The sequence below is a fragment of the Hirundo rustica genome, chromosome 16 (genome assembly GCF_015227805.2).
Source record: "Hirundo rustica isolate bHirRus1 chromosome 16, bHirRus1.pri.v3, whole genome shotgun sequence".
NCBI lineage: Eukaryota > Metazoa > Chordata > Aves > Passeriformes > Hirundinidae > Hirundo > Hirundo rustica.
In genome coordinates, this window is record NC_053465.1 from 13,329,864 (window position 1) to 13,343,382 (window position 13,519).

General features: G+C 49.5%; 1 protein-coding gene across 2 annotated transcripts in view; it reads right to left on the reverse strand.

The window, feature by feature from the left end:
- The window catches only part of LOC120759944 (centrosome-associated protein CEP250-like), a 36,708-nt gene extending 24,160 nt beyond the window's left edge, over window positions 1-12,548 (reverse strand). Inside the window, exons 1-18 of one of the 2 annotated variants that reach the window (XM_040079689.2) lie at window positions 12,425-12,548; window positions 11,800-11,856; window positions 11,040-11,122; window positions 10,317-10,482; window positions 9,548-9,654; window positions 8,084-8,311; window positions 7,404-7,500; window positions 6,826-6,924; window positions 5,911-6,072; window positions 5,427-5,605; window positions 4,795-4,977; window positions 4,531-4,675; window positions 4,097-4,243; window positions 3,689-3,919; window positions 2,035-2,228; window positions 1,546-1,673; window positions 1,204-1,373; window positions 281-460 (exon numbers count right to left, since the gene is read on the reverse strand). In XM_040079689.2, the coding sequence (XP_039935623.1) occupies window positions 281-460; window positions 1,204-1,373; window positions 1,546-1,673; window positions 2,035-2,228; window positions 3,689-3,919; window positions 4,097-4,243; window positions 4,531-4,675; window positions 4,795-4,977; window positions 5,427-5,605; window positions 5,911-6,072; window positions 6,826-6,924; window positions 7,404-7,500; window positions 8,084-8,311; window positions 9,548-9,654; window positions 10,317-10,482; window positions 11,040-11,122; window positions 11,800-11,856; window positions 12,425-12,541 (2,673 nt within the window). In that variant the 5' untranslated portion in view covers window positions 12,542-12,548. Of the gene's footprint in view, window positions 1-280; window positions 461-1,203; window positions 1,374-1,545; window positions 1,674-2,034; window positions 2,229-3,688; window positions 3,920-4,096; window positions 4,244-4,530; window positions 4,676-4,794; window positions 4,978-5,426; window positions 5,606-5,910; window positions 6,073-6,825; window positions 6,925-7,403; window positions 7,516-8,083; window positions 8,312-9,547; window positions 9,655-10,316; window positions 10,483-11,039; window positions 11,123-11,799; window positions 11,857-12,424 lie in introns of both variants that reach the window. The other variant, XM_040079690.2, reaches the window with a different exon arrangement.
- Window positions 12,549-13,519: the final 971 nt, after the last annotated feature.

Consider the following 13,519-nt stretch of genomic DNA (forward strand, 5'->3'; position numbering starts at 1 on the left):
AGGAGAGGAAAGATAGCAGTGAAGATACTCTGAAGTAAATCTTGGAAAAACAGAGCACAAGAGCAGCACACAAATCTCAACTGAAAGCTGATGTTTTTCTCCCTGGCTTTCTGTGAGGGGGCTCATTCCTGGTCCCAAAGAGAGCCCCGTTCACCTTTCACCTCCCCAGATTCAATGCAGAAGACACGGAGGGCATGCTCCACACAGCCCCATATCCTGCCATCTCCCACAGCTCCAGCCTTGCAAAAAATCACACCACTTCTCCTTTCACAATCATTACCTCTCGCTTGGCATTCTCAAATCTAGTTTGTTCCTCTTCTTGTTGGGCCTGCAAGGTGGCAACTTTCTGCCTCATCTCCAACAGCACCTTCTCGTGCTCCTGCTCTCTCTCGGCCTTCTCTCTTTCCCATTCCTCCAGTATCTCCTGCAACTCTGCACGGTGCCTTTCACGCTCACTTGCCTGAAGAGGGGAGGAGAAATTTGAAGGATGAAGTCCCAGGCATGCTCCTTGCTGAAAAAGGTGAAGCTTCATCCCTCCCACGAACCCCACCCTGAAAAGACAACAGCACTGCCTTTGTGCCCTCCAGAAACCATGTCCTGTCAGGGAATTCAAAAGGAGGCTCAGCACGTGCATGAATCAAGGACTCGTGCAATCATTTCTGATGGGAAAGACCTTCCCAGGCATTGAGTCCAACCACTCCGAAAAGGAGGTGTCACCTTCCCCTCTCCCATGTCCCAGTCACAAGGACTGAAGGATCAGGGACAAGAGGCCTGTTCCATTTGCTTCCAGCCCAAAGCTGATCCATGTGCCCACCCTGGAAGCACAGCAAGAAAGGAAGCCTGTTCCCAGGCTCGCAGCCAGCAGCACTGTTGGTCTCTGCTCCATGCTGGCATCTGCTCCACGTGGGAGGTGGGACTCGGGGATGATCCTGCCCTGGGCTGCCTCGCTTTGGCTGGGCAGTGCCCAACTTGCTCTGGAACTCTCCTTTCACCCTCACTCATTCCATGGCTGTATTTCCTGTCCCAGGACCATCCTGACAGTCTTCAGGCGCCACCAAGTGCGAGCTGCTGGCTCTGCTGCCCGGCCCAGCAGCAGGAGGCCTCTGGCAGAGGATTGCTGCCCTTTAACATCCTCAGGCTCTGCTTGTGCTAAACCAACCCACAGATCCGGCTTGGACAATTCAGAAGCGTATTGTCCCCTACCAGGTCTTGCATGAGCTCCTTTATTTGCAGTTGCTGAGCAGCTTCCTGAAGCCTGAGGCTTTCATGACACTGCTGCTCTGCCTGCAAGAGCTGTTGAGCTGTGTCTTCCTGCTCCTGCCTCCTGAGAGCTCTCTCTGCTTCCAGCTCATGTTGCAAGCACTTCACTTCTCCTGCAAACATGACCAACAGCAAAAGTCAGAGTCTTTGCTGACTTTACTGACCTCAGGCCCTTTCAGTGCCTCCGGTCCCACCACTCCTCACAAGCCCTGTGCACAGAGGTGGCTTTACAGCACCTTGCCTAGGCAGGGGCAGCACCACAAACAAAGCACACAAGGCTCTTACCTTGTATCACCTCCTTGGCCTGCATGACCGTGAGCACTTGAGCCTCCAGATGGTTTCTGGTGATCTCCAGCTGAGATATCTGCTGCTGAGCAGCAAACAGGCTGGATTCCAGGCTCTCCTTTGCTGACCTACAAGTTGCAAATACAGAGAGACATGACCTGCTTGCTCCTGACACCCACGGGCAGTTACTCTAGGACATCATGGCTCAAGATCCCCACACCTAAGTATGATGGAAAAGGAGGCACATGGAAACTCATCCAGAGAAGGCACATTTGGGCCATTTCAATGGCAAAGCAGGGCCCTCTGAGGGAGTGCCCAGGCCTTCCTCATGGCCTGGCACAGCACAGGCAGCCCAGCCCAACTGGACCTCAACAGCCAAATCTATATCTGAAAGGCAGAGGATACAATAAACCCCTGTGTACTGCTTATTGCCTTTATCATTACAGCCCTTCAGCCCTGTCCTGCCCAAGGTCTGCTCCCTGCCTTTACCTGCTCTCTGCCAGCTGCTTGGAAAGGTCATGTTGCTGCTGCTCCATGGCTGCCAGTCGGCCCTCAAGGGCAGCCTTCTCCTGGCCCAGCAGCTCCTTCTCTCTGCACACCTGGGCCAGTGCGTGCCCTTGGCCAGAGCATTCCTGGTGCAGCTGCTCCAGAGCCCTGCTCAATGACTCTTGCTCCTGGGAAACCTGGAAGTGGGATAAGGAACAGCTGGAGCCCTTCCTCAGGAGCCCTGTGCAGAGCCAGCCAGTGCCACCTCGCAGGCAGCCAGAGGACAAGGAGCACCTGTGCTCTGGGCTCCAAGTTTCACAGCATGTGCCCTATGCAGCTCAGGTAGCCTGGGCTCCAAAAGCACCAGGCACTGTTCCCTTGCAAGTGCTGTGTCAGGCCCTGCTGGCTTGCCTGGGACCAGACAGCTCCTTCCTAACAGACATCCCTACTCCAAACTCCCTGTTGTCACCCCAAATTACTGCATCTTCCACAATTGCCACTTGGAAAAAACCAAAATTTCTATCAGGATCTATTTCAGTGCTGGACTTTTTCAGGAAGTTTGGGTAAAGAATTTTGTTCACTAAAGCAAGGGAAATTATACAGGTTTTTTTCCCTTCTAAATCAAACCCCACATCTAAGTGTATCATCCTCCAGTGTTCAGACCAGCTCTCTGCAATGAGGGCATGCTTGGCAGGGAAAGGCTCTTGTGGTAAGCCCGTTTTTAGTGACTGATGGAAGCCTGGCTGATGTGGCCAATGCAGACTCCTCTTGTGCAGCAGTTCACACCAACAAGACCGCTTTCTTGTCTTACACAAAGAAGGTGACTAATGGCTTTGCTGGTATTCAAGCCTGAGAACTAGGCCGTGTTTTTCAGCTCTTTTCTTCAAAAGCAAAACCTCTGCTGTGTACTTGCCAAACCTACCACATACCCCAGAACTGAGACTGTCTGACAGAGACCATCAGAAACAAACCCTTCTCTTGCAGCTATCCTGTAATCCTGACCTCCCCTGGCACAGTTTGGGGCCATTTCCTCTTGTCCTGTCCCTTGTTCCCATGGGAGCAGAGCCTGACCCTCACCTGGCTGCACCTTCCTGCCACAGGGAGTTGTAAAGAGCAAGAAGGTGCCCCCTGAGCCTCCTTTTCTCCAGGCTGAGCCACCCCAGCTCCTTCAGCCACTGCTCATCACACCTGTGCTCCAGACCGGTCCCCAGATCTGTTCCCTTCTCTGGACATGCTCCAACTTCTTAAGAAAAACCATCAACAGAAACATGCAGACCGGATTTTTTGTTTCAGAAAAAGGATTCAGAGCTACAGTTTGATCCTTTTGCCACAGATCAATTCTTTTGCCACATCTTTTGTCACCCACTCAGATTCACTGACAACACAATCATCTCTCTGCAGCTTATCAAGAGCCAAAAACGGACCAACAAAGACAGGTGGATTAAAAGACTCTGTAGAAGCAGAGGACAAATCTTGAGAACTGTAGAACAGCTCTGGAAGCCACCCACATATTTCCAAAAAAAAATGCAAATGAAGCCTTGTGACCTATAGCACTACCACATGTCCCCTTGACAAAAGCACTGCAGAATCCAACAGGTAAAGCTTCCCTCATCCAAGCAGCCCAGTGCCCACACGGATGCACCATATGTTTGGTCACCTGATGGAATTTCTCCTGGGTTTCTGCTTTCTCCTCTCTCAGTGTCCTAAGCTCCAGGCACAGCTCCTCCCATTGCTCCTCTGCTTTCTTCAGCAGCTGCTCTAGCCGGGCTTTCTCTGCACAGAGCTCTTCATTTGCTCTTTCACAGAAGTTCAGCTTCTCCTGCTCACAGATCTTTGCTCTCTCCACTTCATCCACTTTAGCAGACAAAACTTCCTTCTCTTGCTCCAGCTACAGCCACAGAAGCATAGAGGAAATAAAGTACAGGGAGACTTACGATGAAAGATTAGCTCAGACACAAAAGGAACACAGCCACAGTCAGCTGGTCACTGTGCCAAGGTAAGAAGGCTGAGAAGCAACAGCAGCTGGAGACAAACACCTGGCAACATCTCTGGCAACTCTGCTCACCTGCCACACATATTTGTTCAGCTGCACTTTGTCCAATGCAAGAGCTTCATTGATGCTGCTCATCTTTGCTGCTGCAGCCTGCAGATCAGCTCTTTCAGCATTCAGCTTGTTCTGAGACCCTGTCAGCTCTGCCACTGACCGCTCTGCCTGGAGAGGCAAAAGAACAATGGGACAACAAAGGCAGCAGAATCTCAGACTGCAGGCAGGAACTCCACCTCCCCTGGGTGTCTTTGACTTATTCCTAGGGCAGAGCTCCCAATAAGATTATGGGGACCAATGACTCCAAAGTCATTGGTTTGACTGTCCGGTGGGATCACCATTTTCCAAGAAGAACAAGTGTCCTTCTCTTCTACTGCCAGAAACAACATCTCAGGTGATTTTGGTGGCACTACTCCCACTCCCACAAGTACTGCCTAGGAATAAGGTGTCCATACCTTCTCCAGAGCCATGACAAACTCATCCTTCTCTTGCTCCAGCAGATCCTTCTGAAGCTGCAATTTCTCCACTGTCTGTCTCTTGACTACCAGCTCGCTCTGCAATAATGAGTGTTTTTCCTCAAGCGCAGCCAAATCCTTCACTCTGTGAGGAGGGGGAAGAGGTTTTTATAGAAAAACAGTCTATACTTCAAGAGAGGAGCAAGCGCCTTCATACTAGGCCTCCTCAAGCCCAGCACTGCCAGAGAAAGCTTTAACACTCACAGGAGCTCCTGCTCATGGTGTGCTCTCTCCATCCTGTCCTGCTGCTTTGCCTTTTCAGCCTGGGCTGACTCTTCCTTCATCTGCAGCTCAGCGTTACTCTGACGCAGACGTGAAGCTTCTTGCTCTGTTAATGCAAGCTGTTCCTGTAACTCCTCCCTAGTTTTCTCAAGGTTTGCACAGTCACTGCAGAAACAAGGCTCAGTCAGAACAAAGAGGCCTGGAGAGTCGCCAATCCCATTTTCAGCACTGCAGGATGGAGCAGGGGGCAGTGGGCTAAGGAAGACCTTGCTCTTTCCCTCCCAAGGAAATCCTCCAGAGGCAAAGGGAAAGGAAGGCAGGATTTTGCCTTCCTTCAGTGAGAAGCAGTGGCTGGGCAGGGGCACACAAAGAACAGAATTAAGGGAAGCAACACGGCGAGAAGGAGTCTTCAATTCCAAATGGCTGTGCACCTCCCAGACAGCTTTGGGAGTCACAGTAGAGCATGAAAAACCCAGACAGGATGATGCTTGAGAGCCACACTGAGGCCTCCACATGGTAGGGCAGATGATTTCTTCACCCGGGACACCTCTGAACTCCCAGACCTGGAAGCAGATTTCCTCTGGAACGCAGGAGGAGGAGGAGGAAATTCTCACCTTCTGAGTGTTTCTACTAAAGACTGAAGGTGCTGTTGGTGGCTGCTGGACTTCTTACATGTCTCCTCCAGTTGCTCAAGCCTTTGCTGCACCTCCCTGCACTTCTCTTCCTGATGTCTCTGCTGCTGCAGCAGGAAGTTGTTTGAGTCCTGCCTAGCAGAAAGTTCTTCTCTCAGGGCCTGCAGGAACAGGCAGGGAAGGAGCACAAATGAGCAATAAGGAGCAGGGAAGGTGGCTCCAGAGAGTTGGAAGAAACAGCTAGCAGAGACAGCTCCCCTGAAGACAAAAGCTGTGCTGAGCGGGTGGGCATCAAGGAGAGAAAAGCAATAGAGCACAGAGCTGGGAAGACCAGCAAAGCAGGGCAGGAGCATGAGTATGAAGGTGAGAAAAAGTGCCTCAAGGGGCTGAGCAAATGGAAAGGTGTTGAGCTGAGCAAGGCCTCAGCACTGAGCCTGTGGCCACTGGGGAAGACAGAGGTTCTCACCCATGTTGCCCCTCGCATCCTTGCCAGTGCTTCCAGAACCAATCCAAAGGCATGCCCTGCATCAACAGATCTTGGAGCTGAAAAGATGTCTCCAGAGTCTGCATGCTGGGAACTGTCAGTGCAGATAATGCTGACCATGCTGTCACTGTCGTCTAACACCATCTGAAAGCCCACATCCAGCTGTTAGTCTTTGCTCATTTTACTTGGCTGTCTTTATCATGTTCTCCTTTTCCTCCCACTTTACGCTGGAGTCATTAAAAACTCAATTTTCTCATTTCTTCAGTCCACAAAGGTTTGTCCCTGTGGCTACAAGTACTCCGTGGATTTCTGAATACAGCTAGCCTTCACAAGTGTGAAGTGGTTGGAGGCTGCCTGAACACTCACTTTCTTGCAGCTGTGTAGAAGAGCTGACAACTAAACCCTTCTCTATTAAGAGAACCTTAGGACTAAGTTAAGGTTAGCCATGAAAGTTGCAATTCTGGGGGGATTATAATGGTCAGTGAACACAGAGGGAAGGAGCAGAGCTGCCAGGTGCATCGACTGAGTCAGTGAACTTTCATAAAGATCTGAAGAATAACAGACTCATTGCTCAAAGAGGGCAAGGGAATTGCCCAAGAAATGCTGGAATACAAATGTCAAGCAGCACACTCTGAAAACACAGTCCAAGACAGACCTTAGCGGGGTGAAGGCAAAGGTACTGAAACTTCTAATGACTGAACTGTCACAGGACAGCAACTCACAAACTTGAACAGGTTCTGTGTCAGAAAAGTGGTCTAAAAATTAAACAGGCAATGGCAGTTAACCCCGATAGTACACAACACATATCTCTAGTCCCCAGGCCAGTCTGTTGCCTTCCTCAAGTACTTCAAAATCAAATTTACAGGGATGTGGTCCCTGTACCCATTCTGTACTCACCTCAGTGATATTTTTTATGAGCTTTTGAAGGAAAAGATTCTCTTCTTTGGTGGTGTTAGTCAGTGAAGCTTCAAATTCTTTCTCTGTCCAACATGATTCCTGAGAACAGAATAAATAAAGGGTGGGGTGGGGAAGAGCTGCTCCCTTCTGCAGCATTCCCATCCTCAGTAGAAGTCTCACTGCTAAGTCTCAGCTAATGATTTCAGTATATTCCTGCCCATATCTATTCCATTTCTTCTCTGCGAAAACTGAGAGGAAGACCAAAAGCTAGTTTTTATAGACTGCTATTATACTGTCAATTCCAAGGAACTCTGATCCCCAGAGACCTAAAGTCACAGGCAGGAGCATTGGTGCCACCCCTGAGAGGAAGACACCTGAACTGTCTGCACTTCCCCTGCCACTGCCAGCATCTGGACTGACTCCACATCTGCCAAACACACAAGGAATATTTTGGCAAGGTCCCTGATGTTCCCATACACTGGGCATCTTTACCACTGTTTCTCTTGAGGAAGCCACATCTCTGTGTTCAGGCTGGAGAGCAAACACTGGGCTATCTCCCAGGTAAAGGTAAAACATACTAGAATCTCCACTGTGTCGTTAAGTGTTTTCATGGTCTTCTCCTTCTCCTCATTCTGCTTCTGAGACTGTACAAGCAAGGCTGAGAGCTCCATCACCCTGAGAAGAGAAGGTCTATGTGCCATTCCAAAAGCTTTGCACACCAGCACCTGTTAAAGAGCCAAGCAGCACCCCAAAGCATAGCACAGCAAAGTTCAACCCAGGAAACACAGCAAAGACAGCACTCATCTCTACAGGTTAATAGGCTTGATGTTGCAAAACGGCACTTCTTGTCCCAAAGGCCTCTGCACTCAGTCTTGCAAGGAATTATCAGCACAGAAGTGCTGCAGTGCTTATGATGGCCCTGGGCAAATTCCTCCCAACTCCTTTAGCACAGCCCTGAGTAGTAAAAAGGCTGTACAAGAAACACAGCTCTCTTTATGCTGAATTCAGTTTTTCACCAAAAATCAGCTGACATCAAAAGTAGTATCAGAGGCCATCTCTTTTCCAATCTTGTCTTACTTGGAAGAACTTCTGTCAGGCAGATACCTTTTTCCATCCTTTCTGTTGAAGGCAAGAGTTTGACTGGGGACAGACACAAGGCTGTGGGGGGCTGTTCTAAATGTGAGCACAGCCCATCTGTTAACTCAAGCAGCTGCCACAAAAGATAATGTCAGTAATAGCAAAGTTAAAACACCTTTACCTCTCCTGAAGCTCTTTCTTCTCCATGTCCCACTTGACTTGTAAGGCTATCACTTCCTGAGCTGTCTGGTTTATTTTTGGTTCCATTTGCTGCTCTGCCTGATCCTTCAGGACAGGTTTACCCAGAGGGATGGACTCCCTAAGCTGCACACAGGAGTTCAGGCGGGAGCAGCTCACGAGAATAGATCCAGAAAGCCTCATTTGTTCCGCCTTCAGCTCTGACAAATCTCTGAAGAGGAACCAAGAAAGAGCCAATGTTCACTCCACCATCTTTTATCAGCTGACTCACTTCTGAAGCATGCAGTCATGCATCAGGAAGAGCTAGCAGGCAAGGTGATGTCTTTGCTGGGGATAAGTCATTCATCTGACACTTGGGGACCAGCACACATCTTGACAGCTGAGCAATGACTTTACCAGGTAGCCAAATGTGGAGTCTGTTTTCTCCTCAGATATAAGAAGTAAGACATGGCACAGGCCAGAAGGCCTCAAGCACCTTTAATTACTCTTATTAACATACTCTATCATTAATAGATATCAGGAATTTTCCCAAGATCCCCAGCTTTTATACCCTGTGTTCTTGAGTGCTCTGTTATCCCAACTTGGACTTCTAAGAGGCTCAAGACTATATCTATATAATAAAACGTTTCAGAAAGGTGGTATAAGAATCAGCCTGAAATGCTACAACATAAAAGCACAAACACAAGGACTAAATAGCAGGTCAGGCAGACTCTACACAATAGGGAAGACTTATAATCAAATAAGAAAAATGGCTTACAGTAACACAGAATTTGAAAGTGCATGCTGACACAAGAAGGTACTATTGTCTACACTATTTTTCTTTGGAGAAAAGAACCTCAGAGACCTCAAGAACAAGGAAACAGTCATAAAAAAGAAGTATCAAACAAAGCAAAAGGAACTGGACAAATGCAGTACCAGGGCAGAGAAGCTATTCTTTCTCTTAGCAATGCTGGAAGAGGCATAAGTGGATACAAAGTGACCAGAATAAAAATTATGCTGGAAATGAGAAGGGAAAAAATATTCATTAATCATCTTTCTCTTAGGAGCGGTGGAAAAAGAAACCTGATAAGACTTTTTAAAAGCAGGTTTTCATAATTTCATAAAAGGGACCACTCTATATGCTGCATGCACAGCTTCAGTGAGTCCTTTCCCAGGTGTCCACGCATTTCTGTGCCTGCATTCACATGCCCACACATCACCACAGTCATCACCTGCTCAGAGCCTCTGCAGTCCTCATGGCCCAAGCCTTTCAGCTTTATCTGAAGATCATCAGCAAACAACTCTTTTGAGAACAGCCCAAAGCATGCTGAATGGCATTGCTTCCGACTGCCAAAGGAGAAATCCTACCTCTGCTGTAACTAACGCAACATCAAGGTTCAAAAGCAGGACTGAAAAGCAAGCCAGCCACACTTTTTCTGCAGGAGATCAAGCCTCAACTTCCACTCACCGGTCCGTGGCAGTCTTCATTTCCCGGAAATGGCGGCGGAAGGTCACCACCTGCCGCCACAGGCTCAGCAGACGGTTATGTTCCCCCCTTAGGTAGCTGTCATAAAGCTAAACATACAAAGACAAAAAGAAATGCCAATTCAGCCTTCACTGACACTGTAACATCTCTCAGACAGGAGAGAGTAAATCACCAACGCCAGGTGCCCTTTAATAACTACTGCACCAGGGCATCAAGGACTGAAGAGGCACCACAGAGGCGCACAGCACCTGCCAAGAAGGGAACATCCACACTTCTGCAGCAGTGGGTAGCAGCAAAGCAAGCTGATCGTGACTCATCACTTCAAAGTCTCAGCAGAGGAAAACAAACACAAGCCCCTCCAAGCCCAGTGCCAGATTGACTTACCACAGGCAGTTATTACAGGAGGCCTGTCTTACTCCTGTGTTGGCCACTTTGGATCTGAACACACACAGACATCTCTGGTCTGCAGTGCTCAAAACAAGGATTTAGGAACTATTAAAGAGACAAGTGTTTCTGTGACTGCCCTACAGTGCCCAGCTCTGTCTTCATGACCAAACAGGGCAGTCACAGAAGGTGAGCACCTTCCTCCAGCACCCTCTGCTGACAGTCCTCCCTCCCACACCCCTGTCCAGCACCAGTACATCCTCAGCAGAGCCACAGCTTCCACACAGCAAGCTCTCCACGCCAGGAACAAAACGCATTCCCATTTCTCTCTGGCATCACAGCTGGCATTCCTGTAGCCTATCCTCACCTCACGTTCACTGCACCATTCACTCTCCTTCAGCTCCAGCTCCTCCCGGGCCCTCATCCAATCCACCGTCAGTTTTCCAACATCTTCTTTGAGGGCAGAATTAACCTCACTGGCTTTTTCGAGGTGCTCCCGCAGGAGGGTGTTCACTTCTGCCAGATTCTCACACCTTGGAAAGAGAGAGAGAAACGAGGTCACAGAACAACAACAGCTCTCCACCATCTCTGTGATTTTCCAGCTCCCTCAACACTGATTTTGTTGTCTAAGAGGCAGTAAAAGCAATTTACAGGGTTAACTAAGATCTCTCTGTAACAAAAATCTCATTTGCTTCTCTGAGCTTTGAGCCTTCAATTTCCACCAATGATTTTGGCTTCCCCTTCAACCTTGATGATGCCCACAGGTAACAATTTGCCCCCTCTTCATGCTGATGGTCACTGGATGCATCACCTTTCTCCTGCACTGTCCAGTCATTCATCTACTGAACCACAGAATAATTTAGGCTGGAAAGGGACCTTTCACCCAGAATACACACACCCCACTCACAGCAGAACCATTCAGCACACAGCACTATGACTGCACCACAGAAAGCGGATTGTGGACCTTTCTCCTGTCAAAGCAGCTTGCCCAACTGCTTCCCTTGGGGAGACCAGATAGTACCAACAGGTTTTCCCTCACTTCCATGAACATCCAGGATACCAAGTATGAAGAAATGCTTCTTCCTTATACCTTTGCTGCTCCTCTTCCACCTGAAGCAGCGCTTTCTCCAGGCTGCGGTCTGCTGTGGCTTCCCACCTGCCTGGAAGGGATCCCTTTAAGAAGAAAGGAAATGTTTACTCAAATGATGGTGTTTCCTTCACCACTGTCAGCAGCCACGATTTTCCCATCCATTTGTTGGGGATCTCAGGAGCTCATGGCTTCTTACAGGTGTAACACTGTTGTGATTACAGGGAGGAAGGGAGGGGAAGAGTATTAGGGTGAGTGGCTCTCCTCACTCTCCCACTGCTTTGTGTCCTCAGTCCATGACCTCAAGTGCTGATGTGGACTTGAAGCCCAGGAATGCTCTCCTATTCCTCCACCCTTTGGCTTCTAGGCTTACTCTAGCCATGAAGCAGAAAGAAAAGCACTGAGCCCACTCTGTATGTTGACCACCAGAATTCCTGACTTTCAAAAAGCTGTTTCAATTGGTTCTTTCTCCAGGACAGCTGTATCATGTAACATGCAGCACAGTCCTCTCCTGAGAGCCAGGACAAATGTAACTCCAAGCACTCTTTCACAAAATTAAAATCCTCAACTGGGTTTTCTGGGACTACTGACTGCTCTAAGAATGGCAACTAGACAAAACACTGACGGGAAAACTCACAGCGCCTCTCTAAACCTTCAGACAGTAAAAATCTGCTTTCCTGTCATTGGTTTGTGAAGAGTTTTTATTGGTCTGCATTTGGGAACATTAGATACACCCTCTACAGTTCACAACCTGCACACTCACCCCTCCAGCTTTCACTTGCTGCTCCAACTCTCGACACCAGGTCTGGTACTGCAGTACCTGAATGGATGCAGAGAATGAAGATGAGAGAAGCAGCTTGTAATAGACCCTGCTCACCTCACATTAATTTTTCTCTGAGTCTGTCCAGCCCAAGCACAGTGATGCTGATACACTCAACAAGAAGTTACAGCAATATAGGGAAGCTTCAGTTTAATATGACAGAGATTGGGGCGGGGTTTCTTTCACACATAGCGCTGTCTGCTCACCTGGGAAAGCGGCAGTAAGCAGAACGATGGGACAGGTGAGGGCAGCTTTACCTGATCTACAGTCCCCCCGTATCCCGAGCCAACGTTTGGCAGTTTAAGGGGATCCTTGAGGCGACCGAAATGAGTTTTCAAACTTGCTCCGCAAACAAACCGGCCCGACTCCTGCCCTGCCAAACACTGCTAACGGGGCCGAACAGCAGCGATGCTGCAGGCAGCGAGCTCAGGAGGGGCTCGGCAGCGAGACCAAGGCGGGACGGGCGCTCCCGGCGCCTCCCTGCCCCCAGCTCGGCGCCGCCCGCCCGGGGAGGCCCCGCGGGCGGCCCTGCACCCCCTCCCCGCGCCGGGCACCGCCCGCTCCTCACCTCGTCCTGCAGCTGCCGCACCAGTCCCGCCTGACGCTGCTGCGCCTCCTCCGCGCTCCGCAGCCGCCGCCGCAGCGAGCCCGAGCTCCGCTCCCCGTAGCCCGCGCGACCTGCCATGGCAGGCCCAGCCCGGCCCGGGGCCTTGGCCGGGGCCCAGCCCAGCCCAGCCCGGGGCTCAGCCCTGCCCGGCCCGCCCCGAGGGTCCCGCCCTGCCGGCCGCGGGCGGAGCGGCTCCCCCGGGCCTGCCGGAGGCAGCGCAGGCTCCGTGAGGGGCGGCGGGGCCTTCCCGCCCGGCCCCGGCCGCTACCGGCGCTTCCGCTCCGCCGGGCGGGAATGCAATCAGTAAAACTGGTAGTGAATCCTCCGCCTTTCATCGGGAATTTTCTCGCAGTTAGTTAACCTCATTGCTAAAAATACGCTTCATTTTTGTTTGGCCTGGGCAATAGCACTGGATTGTTTTCAGTCCCTGCTTTGTCCCTTGACAGTGAATGCTTCACCACTGACATTCTGGGTGTTTGTTGGTGGTTTTTTTTTTTTTTTTTTTTTAAAGAGGTAGGATAAATGAATTGCCATCAAAATTCTCTTTGGTCACCTGAGTAATTTGGGATCTCTGAATCTCCCTCTCAGATCTTGAATCATTTAAACGTGCTTCTATTGCAAAGGTGAACAATACCTATCAAGGGCAACTCAGGCTAATTAGCATTGTATACCAAATTCGCAATGTATACCAAATGAAGGCACTCTGTCAGTGAATAGGCTTGAAGAAGCTTGAAACAAACCTGGAATTTTTCTAACTGGTAACAGGCGGAGGTACCAAAAATTAGGGGGGGGGAAAAAAAAATCCACTTAATTCGGAGTTAGAATTAGATACATCTGTGGACTCAAGAAAGAAAAATAACACTCCCACTCAGGATATTCCATGTTTCTAAGATTCTGTGCTTTGTGCTTCACTAGTGTTCGCAGATGTAACCAAGATTCTTGATAACCAATGACACAATTATTTCTTTGGACTTCAAAATTTTTATTTAACATCACAACATTGTAGCACAGTGTTTTAAAATTATGCTACTTTCACATGGAAGTGGAAAACATTAC